Here is a 10342-nt window from a genome sequence, read left to right on the forward strand (position 1 = left end):
AAATGTATACCACTGACAAAAGTAAATAAAGACGTTGGCAATGTAGGGTTTAAGAAATTTGATACAATGTTTTATAATATTTTTGAAACAATCTGATAACTAAACAACAAGTCTCTGCACACGCTTATAAACTGTCAATATAAAGGGAAATTGATGATTATTAGCGACACAGATCACGACAACATATGAAGCATACAAGATAAGCAAGAAGTTTTACTCATACCAGGTTGAGTATATGGATTTCTTAAAGCAAACCGAATACTGACAAACCATGTTTCCTAAAAAAAAAAAAAAAAAAAAAAAGTATCAAATACAGCATCAAAAACTGGATAACATTCCTGACCAGAAGACCACACACTTATTTTTCATAATGAAAAAAACTACCTAAGCAGAAATGGTTTAATCACCAGTTTTCAGCATATAAATTCTGCTTAAATAGCATTGTAGCAGAACAATATCCAATAACTCAAAGTTTTTGTTCATAAAACGAAGTATCCATTAACTTAACTGTTAACATGTCCTTCAGTTCATGGGCTACCTGGTTCCTGGACGGCCTCTGACGAGCAGCTTCAGTATCCTGTAATAGGTAGACGCAAATGTACAAGTAGCGCTCTTGAATGCAGTCTTTGCCATCAGAAAACTACTGTTGAGCTGCTTGAAAGTCAGTTCTTATAGCACAACAATCTCCTTTTAAACCTAGATATTGCAGTTCAGGAGTATTTTTGTCTTGGCCTTTATCATAGTTAAAACAAGGTAAAAAAAATGCTAAAGTTAGAAACAAGGTTAAAAAAAAAAGATGCTAATCAAGCAAAATTAAAATACTACATCAATGACATTCCCTTATGACATTTAATTGAGATGAGTTTCTTTGCAAAATGACTACAGTGAAACCCACTTAAAAGAGAATGTACGTCGATTTAAAAGGAAAAAAATTACCTCGCCTGTCGCTGATCTACGACGTGTACCAGATCGTCCTCGTTCTTTGGAACGTTCCTGGGAGAAGTTTGGAAAATTTCAAAGCATTTTCACTTTTTTCTCAACATTGAATTAAATACTTAGCAATAAACTAAAAAAAAAAAAATAGAATTGAAACACATGGCATGTCAACTACTTTAATTACTCCTGAATAAAAAACTACAAGAAAATTCACTAAATTTCAGTTTAGACTTGCCATCTTTTCAGCCTTATTTTAATCATTAGTAAAAGGCAGCATTTTTTCAGGTTAATTACCTGGTAGAGTATTAATTACTTGCAAGATTTTAAAGAACACTGCAACTTTGCAACTTTAGTTTTCAAGCAAACTAGAAACACTATCTCCAGCTTATCTCTGCTCTGTTTAAGCCACACCAAGCAAGATAAAACTGGTTAAGAATTAGCTTCCAGAATGGAGAAAACTTTATGTACACCATCTGTAATTTCATTTACATAGCTGAACCTGAATAACTTCTTCAGGTATTATCCTAGGACTAATCTGAAATTAGGACCAACATCAGTTGTGGAAACAAACATTACTGAAAGCCCTCAAAACCCTCAAAAAGTATCATTCATCACATATCTGATGTTTTATAATCCTCAGACGAATTTTACCTTTTTCTTCATGAATTCCCATTTCTGACTTCATGTCCTGAATTACCATCGAGTCTTAAATTTGTTTTATCTTTGGCTTCCCTGGTCAATATTAGTCACCTAGGTTTTTAAAAAATAATCTCCCCTAATAATACTTAAATTTATAGACCTCTCCATATGAATGTCAAATATGAGGAGGTCCTCTATTGAATTTTTACCGTTTAGGCACCCAGTCCTTAAATAGGGCATAGTTCTCTTCCCAGCATATGGTATGCCTCTATGGAGAACAGAGCATTTTAATTCTAGTACCCAACGCCCTAGCAAGCCCTGGTACAGCATGTAAGACTTCACCGTTTCTGGTGCTTAAGGCTAAAGTATTTCGTGGTCATGCATCCATATTTAAACAAATGGCATTTTATGGCATTTTATCTCATTTTACTATAAACTTTAAATTTTCACTCAGTATTGCTATTCCCCAATAACACATTGGTGCAAGTTGAAATTTATAGACCTCTCCATATGAATTTGTCAAATTGCTAATTCTTTACAATTAACAGTCCTTAAATAGGGCATAGTTCATATGGTATGCAAGAACAGAGCATTTTAATAGTACCCCTCTATCCCTGGTATATACAAGACTTTACAGTTTCTGTCAAATGTAAAGTATTTCGTGGTCATGATCCATATTTAAACAAATGGCATTTTATCTCATTTTACTATAAACTTTAAATTTTCACTCAGTATTGCTATTCCCCAATAACACATTTGTGAGAGTTGAAATTTATAGACCTCTCCATACGAATTTGTCAAATGTGTGAAGGCTCTCTATTGAATTCTTTACAGATTAGGCACCCAGTCCTTAAATAGGGCATAGTTCTCTTCCCAGCATATAGGTATGCCTCTATGGCGAACAGAGCATTTTAATTCTAGTATCCAAAGCCCTAGCTATCCCTGGTACAGTATACAAGACTTTACTGTTTCTGGTGCTTAGGGCTAAAGTATTTCGTGGTCATGCATCCATATTTAAACAAATAGCATTTTATCTCACTTTACTATAAAGTCAAAGTTTTCACTCAGTACTGCTATTCCCCAAATATATCACATTTGTGTGAGTTGGAATGTGGAGACCGACATTTTCCCCTTTGTATTTCTCTCCCCCCTGGTGTGGGGACGGATCGACTTTTTCATTAATGCCAATTCTTTTGTTTGGCACTATGAAATCTTTATCATCCTGTTGAAATTCCAGTTAGCAGGCCCTAATTCTTGTCAAGATTTGTTACAGGAACTTGAGGTTAGAGTAACTATTTTTTCCTAGTCTTTGATTACAGTTATTGAACTATCTTGTTCTGTAAAGGCAACCAAACCTTTATGGTGAACAAACAAGGATGAACAAACAATACTTTTTAGAAGATACAACCTTGAATTGCCCCCATTCATGTTAACTTTTACAGGTAGGAAAATAATTACATACATTGCATTATTTAAAACCATTCGAACAATTACATACATTGCATTATTTAAAACCATTCGAACAATTACATACCTTGCATCATTTAAAACAAAGAATTTAAGACTATTACATACCCTACTCCCACCTTTCATCCTTGACTTCTTTCGGGGTGATTGCGACTTACAGCGCCTCTCTACAACACACTGAAATTATTCAAACTACTTAATATACAGCAGTGTCATTTACAGGTTAGTTTTATGAAAATAGCATTATATATTCCTTTTGAAGCCACCGAAAGGTAAAAAAGACTAACAAACAAACAAGCCCGGGAGATGCTAAGCATAGATTACAAATTAAAAATTTGCATCATGACATATTCGAAGCAAAACATTTTAAAAATTTTATCATACTTGCCCTCCCAGTGTTCATAAACAAGGCATGAACAGGGCATGGTAGGGAATAACCTACTTTTGCAGACTCAGTACTTGGGCCAGCTATTGGCCCAGGATTGGAATCTTCGGAAGATTCAGAGGTTAGTAGCAGTGGACGAGGCCTTGGAGAGCTGGTTTTCTTTGTCAGTCTTCTCCTCCTTCCAGTACCAGAGCTACTTGGCCTTGGACTACTATCATCGTCCATGTTATTTATCTGCAATTTCAGCAAACTAATCAATAAAACATCCAGTATTTTAGATGTAACCTCGCAACCAAATACCTTGTGAGATGTAACCTTAACAGTACCTTCAGCATGAGCACTGGCCACTTGTTTCAGCAGCATTATTCAGTGATCAGTTTCATATAACTGCAGAACTATCTTTCATTCATAAACATGCTCAAAGTTGACAGATAGTTTAACTCTAAAGGACCATACTATTTTGCCTAAGTTCTCTACTGCTCGAATCTGCTTTATTTATGCTTATAATTCTATTCCAGTACTACACCCCTCTTGACTCAGATTGTCACAAAAAATAACTATTACAAGCTTGAAAGCTTATGTAAAAGATGAACATTTTTGCTTTTTCCTGCATGTGTGCACATTTAATTGAAGTTTCTCTTGGCCTTTCACTATCAAACAAGTACAAAATAAATATATCCAATTACAAGTACAAAATTGCAAATATATCCAAGGGAATTAAATACCAAAATCATTCAAAACAAAACTATTTAAATCAAATTAACCCCAACAACACCATTTTCATTTTCGAAGACTAACCCTTGCAGAAAAAAACAGAAAATTTAATGTTCCTCAAAAAGCAAGTCCTACTAGGTAAAATTGGGACACTATTCAACACTTAAATTTATCTTTTCCATGGCTTAAGAAACTACTGTAAATTCAAGGATTTTGCACAGAGACAAAGTAATACACTTTGACAAAGGAATCAGCATTTAAATAGAATGATGGGTGGATTTGCTGGCTGATGAACCTTAAGCATTTTTCCCTGGTTATTGTTATTGGTAAATGTTAAAAGTCAGCGAGTCTTGCTAATTATGTCCCTTTAGCTAGGCTAAGAAGAAAGTTTGTGTACTTTATTTGGCTAAACTAGCATCACAGCGAGTTGGCAAAATGAAAGATACGTTACATATGAAATAGACATAGATTAAGCACTATATGGGCTTTTCATACAGCAGTCAAGTCGCAATGAAACAAAAAAGGGGCAAGGGAGGCGCCATGTGAATGACTATCATGCTCTAAAGAATGGAATAGGGCCTTAAATTTATGAGGCGATGTCTCTCACACATATGACCTACTTGTATGCACGAATTCCATTTAGCTTTTAAGGCAGGAAATGACTTTTGTGGAAAGGGCCATAAACATTCAATTGGCGATATTTCAGCCCTTGTATAACATGGAATTAGAACAAATCAAACTTATGCTAAATTTATAGCAAAACAATATTCTATGCTAAAAGGTCAGTTATTTCCTGTTTAAAGACGTATGCCTTAATCTTATCATCATCTTGAAATAATGAAACTGCCCAGTGTAAAGCTTTTGTTGCCGAGGGGAAGTTTATGATAATATTTTAAATCATTTCAAAAGTTATTAAAACGTGGAAAAATTTTAGGTTTACCAGAATTGCGTACGTCGTCATTGTATTTTGTTTTTATTTGTAATTGAAAATACTTATGATAATCATTGCAAATTTGTAGTTACAAATTATGTAGGAAAAATTACTTTTTTAAGCCACCATTTTTTTATCGAGTATTTCCACAGTAGTAGCGGTTATGTTTTGCAATCGTATCTAGGTAAGAACTGAAATATGGTCGTTTAAGGTTTATAGTCCTTTCCACTTCAGCCTCATTTCATACCCAAAAAGCCAAATGGAATTCATACATGCAAGATGGTTCAGTTGTGTTAGACACATCGCCTCGTAACTTAGATCCTCTTCCGTTCTTCGGAGTGTGATAATAGATATTCACATGGCCCCTCCTTTACCTCCCTTTGTTTCCCTCCCTTGCCTCCCTTTGTTTCTGTGACTAAATATTGTATTAAAAGGCCATATAGTACTTGCTCTATGGTCACTTCATTTGCAAAGTTATCTTTTATTTAGTCGTGACATTCATTGTGCTGCTACTTTGGTCAAATAAAGTATGTAAACTTTCTTGTTAGGCTAGCTAAAGGGCCATTACTAACAAAATTAGTTTAGCCATTTGAGGATTTATCCGCTTTTGAAGACGTACTCTACCTATGACATTTTGAGAGACCTCTCATTTCTTGCTGTTGTAGTTTCACTTGATCTTTATCATTCTATGGGGCTTTCATTATCATCATTCTTCTGCAAAAAAGTTTACTTATCCATGCCTGAAATGAGAGGTCTCAAATGTCAGGTAGAGTTTCACTTTGGTTTTATGTACAGCCCTCCACAGGGGTAATTCTCTGGCCCTTAGACATTTTCAATGTAAGGTGCTTCTTATATTTTATAGTTGTCTTTCAGTATTTTCTCGTCAGTATCGTAGCTCCTGCATGATAGGAGTCTTTAGGCTTTTTAAATTTGTTTTCTTGTATTAAATTGCATAGAAGATTATAAGTCAAAACCATGATCCGTATTTTTACCTTTGACATATTCTCTACTTTGCACTTACTGCCATCATGTGTTTTATGTTTAGTATCACTATGACCAATCAAACAATTTTTACACTGGAAAGATGTTGCTAGCACATTCATTTGATGTGATTTTCACCACATCCATGGATTTTTCTTACAATCTTAATGTCATCTTCATCCTTCGGGACAAACTACTTTTTGGTTTAAGTTTACCCTTCTCGTTTACTAATATATTGTTGATATTCTGAATTGCCATTTTTGCCTTTAAGTTTTTCCTGCCTGGAAATCTTACAAATAAGTGTCCATCTCTTGTTGTTTTAACCAGTTCTACTGGCGCCGTTATTTTACTCATAATTTGTCTCTTTTCATTAGCTGCTGTGCTCTCTTCGTTTGTAGATTTGATCAGAAGCACTTTTGTCTTTAGTGATTCAGCATAAGCTTTGTCCATGTTTGTCATGGTCTTTACATCTTTAACATCATCAATTTTGTTTTGGATTTCATCTACGTTTATCATTACGTCACTAGTTTTCTGAGCCGAATCCTGAATCAACTTTTTATCTCTGTTTTTCTTTTATTTCTTCAAGTAATCTTCCATGAGTTCTTTGTGTGTTCTTTGTTCAGGCCTCTTGCAATTATTACATATGTACAATATGTTATCACTACAAAGTATGGGTGTGTATCTGACCTCGATACCTGAACATTCATAATGAAACCATGCATCGCACATTTCACAGCAAGTTCCTTCATCATCAACTTCCCCAGAGCAATGTCCACAGCTTGCCGACTCTCTCGATTTGGGTTGACTCATCCTTCTCTAGTGTTTTATTTAGTGTTCCATCTTTACGTTCTGCTCCGATAATTATGAGATAATGTTCGTATGATAGTTTGATCTTCCCTTTACTTTGATTTAATTTCTACAGTATTTATTTTCTCTTTTTCCTTCCTATTCCTCATATTCACTCTTACACAGAGCACTTCACGACGCGTCCGACCCGTATGAAAGCTACTCATCCACTTCGGATATGGGATAAATGTTAAGAGGTCATAGAGGAAAGTCCTCCCCACAAGCTCAAAACGGTATCCTAAGCAAGGATTGGCTTTTAAAGACATTCAGGTTTTATTGGAATTTAGGTCTTTATTCCCCCACCCCAACAAGGTGGGCAAAGTTTCTTCATAACTGTCTACTTTAAGCAGTATGCCATGTGGTAAGTTACTACCCCTTACCCGAATGGCTTCTATTAAATGTTTAGTTGCACGAGGACAATGTATAACGAGGCAAGATGCGGCAGGCTTAACCGATTAACTTATTTCAGTTTATTTTAACCACCACTCCATCAATCTGTCTGCGAGGGTATTTCTTGTCCAAGAAGGCTATGATGTAAGTGAATAAAAATTAATTCTGAATCACAAACACTTATGGTAGTAAAGCATATGAATAACTCAAAAGGCGTTAGTTGAAACGACCAGTTACAAAAACTGGATTATGCATAACTCGAAGAGGCCTGAGTCTCAAGGCATGTTAGATAAGATTAAAGTAGGTTTATTTTAGGATGATGTCCTACAATAATATCTTCGAATACCATGTAACTTCCGTAACCTTCTCTCAGATTAAGAACTTATTTAACTATTAATACTCGCGTTATTCACTACATTCAGCGCCCAAAACAGTTTCCTACTGATCCTCACCAATACTACTCCATTTAGTGGAAGATAGAAATGTCGTTTGTCGCAATAACGAGAATCACACCACAAAACACAACATAAGAGTAATCTGAACAGTTATTTTGCAGCATATATGCCTAGAGATAAAAATTTAAAGCTGGAAAATCTAAAGCTGGCAATTCACTTCAAGGTAGAGGTTGGTAAAATGAAATATGCAATACTCAAAATAAGTAAGGGGCGACTATTACCCATGAGAAAACTGAGAACGCGTCCTAAACTGAGCTAACCTAGTTGCGCAAACTTGAAACCAAACACACCAAACACTGCTAGATCAAAAATAAAAGTACAGAACACAAAGTGTAATCAGAACACGTCAGATGAAACGTAATAAGTGGTTTGGAAGAGAAAATGTGGTTTGCACCAATAGCAAAGGCATCGAATCAGCTTTGAGGAAACTAATAACCAACTAGTGTAATTCACAAAGATTATAATCCATAGGGAAATTAAATTACCAAGAAAATTTCATTCTCAATTCTACAGAAATCTTGCATTAATCGTCTACTGTATAACTAGCCAATTTCTGATCATCATAGCATCACAAACCACTTTTTCAGTTTTAAAATAAATTTCACATTTGTCCCTTTCACGAAGCTTAACCGGCACAATTTCTACCCACAATTTTGCAGCCTGTAGGCACAATATTCGAGCTATGCATGAAAACTGAAGACTATATCCAGAATCATTGAGAAAATTCCTTAGACGAAAAGCAATTATACTAATTTCAGGCACTTATCAGCTGCATATCCACAAATACAGGTAATAAGGACCCGTTCCCGAGCCATTTCTCTATCACAACGTAATGATTTCGAAAATAAAAAAACAATTAATTCGAAAACCACAACATAAAAGGAAAATCCATCAAACAGGACTTACAATGTTAACGAGCGTTCGGAAGTCTTTCCCACTCACACAACACTTAAGCCTTAGCTACGTTCCGGGGTTAGACTAAAACTGATAAAAACAAACACAAAACAAAAGCTATTTTCGATGCGTTGCAAGGACTCGGGAGTCATAAAGGATGCGGGGAATGTTTGACTGAATCCAGATTCCTTGGGAAATAAATCAGTTTTCTTTTTCACACTTTTCTTGTGTTTTCTTTTGATATTTTGGCTGTATTCCAGTTTTGAAGATATTACAATCGACTATGAGGTTATCAATGGTATATTCAACCTAAATACTGTACTTTGGTGTGAAATCCCGAGCAATGAAAAAAAGTGTGAATAAGTCTCGATGGATTAGTACTAGCCACAGGTGGCGATATCATTATACAATACGAGATTTCAGTGTATTCGATTTTTCCTCACCTTTTTTTCTTGCTAAATTATACTTGCTCAGTGTTGTAATTAGCTAAAAGTTTTTCTTTTCCATTCTTAAAAACTGTTCTGCTGGTTTTCCCTAAACTGCAATGATTGACAACACTAATTTAAGCTATTTGAAACATTGACCTGTAAACGTTTAATCGTGCATATAGTTTCTCCTGCTTTCGACATTCACCTTAGCAGCCTGTATGAATGTTAAAACAAGTAAAATGAAACGCTCGAGAAAGAGTAGGAGCACTAAGAATGAGCAAACATTACCCGACGTCCAGCCTTCTTTCACATTTTGATGTAATAAATTTGCGTCAAGTTACTTTTTTCCATCCATACTATAAAAATGATGGCAATCTGTAGTCTATTGCTTTTATCTGGAACTTAAACAAATCTAACACTCTCTTTATTTCCATATAGAATTATATTTGTACTGCTATTTTTTCCAACTGCAAAATCAACAAGCTGTTTTACGAAGGCGAAGATTAAATAACTTGATAACAATGAACATCAAAAATTGTGCTGATTTAAATATTTCCTTTAGACAGATCATTTCCAGAAATGGCTTATCCTACCATTGCAGTCTGGTGATTTGTTTTACATCCAATTACAGTTTACATCACATCATAAAATAGCTTGAGCAGTACTGATTATGCCAGTTCCAGCAGATTGTTTGCATATGACATCTGACTAGAGTCCATTATTCTCTGAGAGCTTGTATAACAACTATTTTGTTTCATCTCAACAACTTCATCTAATACTTGTCAGAGATGTTAAAATTCCCACCATGTTATTTTAATCTAATACTAAAGGTGAAAACAAATCCACTTTGAAATTATATATTGTTTTGCCTTTTTGGGCCTTCTGTTAATTAGAATCGCATGTCTTGTTTTTTAACGTATAGATAGATAAGATAATTAAATATGTCCTTAGTAAAGTATACGGAGGTCTTTGGATTTTGTTCATGCCTGTGCAACTCGAAACATTTCTCTGGTAACTTTCAGACTCAGTAGCAGAGTGCACCATTTTTCAGTAGAAAAATATCCGTAACTAGATAAATTTATAAAAAGAGGATATTAAATCTAAATTGTCGTCTATCCAGTGTGTGTGTGGACAAGCCTCATTTTCGCCTTTTTACTGTAACCGTCCTTCATGCCTACAGTTAAGAATTTCACTCCTAAAATTTATCCGCTGAAATCCAAACCCACGGGTATATTCTGTAAACAAGTCAGGGGAAAGGTGGACCTTTCACTGACCT

The 10342-nt window shown here is 35.0% G+C and overlaps 1 protein-coding gene across 6 annotated transcripts in view; it reads right to left on the reverse strand.

Moving 5' to 3' along the window:
- LOC136833456 (uncharacterized) overlaps positions 1 to 8766 on the reverse strand; it is a 42831-nt gene extending 34065 nt beyond the window's left edge. For 2 of the 6 annotated variants that reach the window (XM_067095641.1, XM_067095639.1), the window contains exons 1-5: positions 8651 to 8764; positions 3485 to 3661; positions 3151 to 3219; positions 937 to 993; positions 509 to 577 (exon numbers count right to left, since the gene is read on the reverse strand). In XM_067095641.1, coding sequence (XP_066951742.1) covers positions 509 to 577; positions 937 to 993; positions 3151 to 3219; positions 3485 to 3652 — 363 coding nt within the window. In that variant the 5' untranslated portion in view covers positions 3653 to 3661; positions 8651 to 8764. Of the gene's footprint in view, positions 1 to 508; positions 578 to 936; positions 994 to 3150; positions 3220 to 3430; positions 3662 to 8650 lie in introns of all 6 variants that reach the window. The other 4 variants (XM_067095640.1, XM_067095637.1, XM_067095643.1 and 1 more) reach the window with 2 other exon arrangements.
- Between the last annotated feature and the right edge of the window lie 1576 nt (positions 8767 to 10342).

This window comes from Macrobrachium rosenbergii, chromosome 51 (genome assembly GCF_040412425.1).
Source record: "Macrobrachium rosenbergii isolate ZJJX-2024 chromosome 51, ASM4041242v1, whole genome shotgun sequence".
NCBI classification, from domain to species: Eukaryota; Metazoa; Arthropoda; class Malacostraca; order Decapoda; family Palaemonidae; genus Macrobrachium; species Macrobrachium rosenbergii.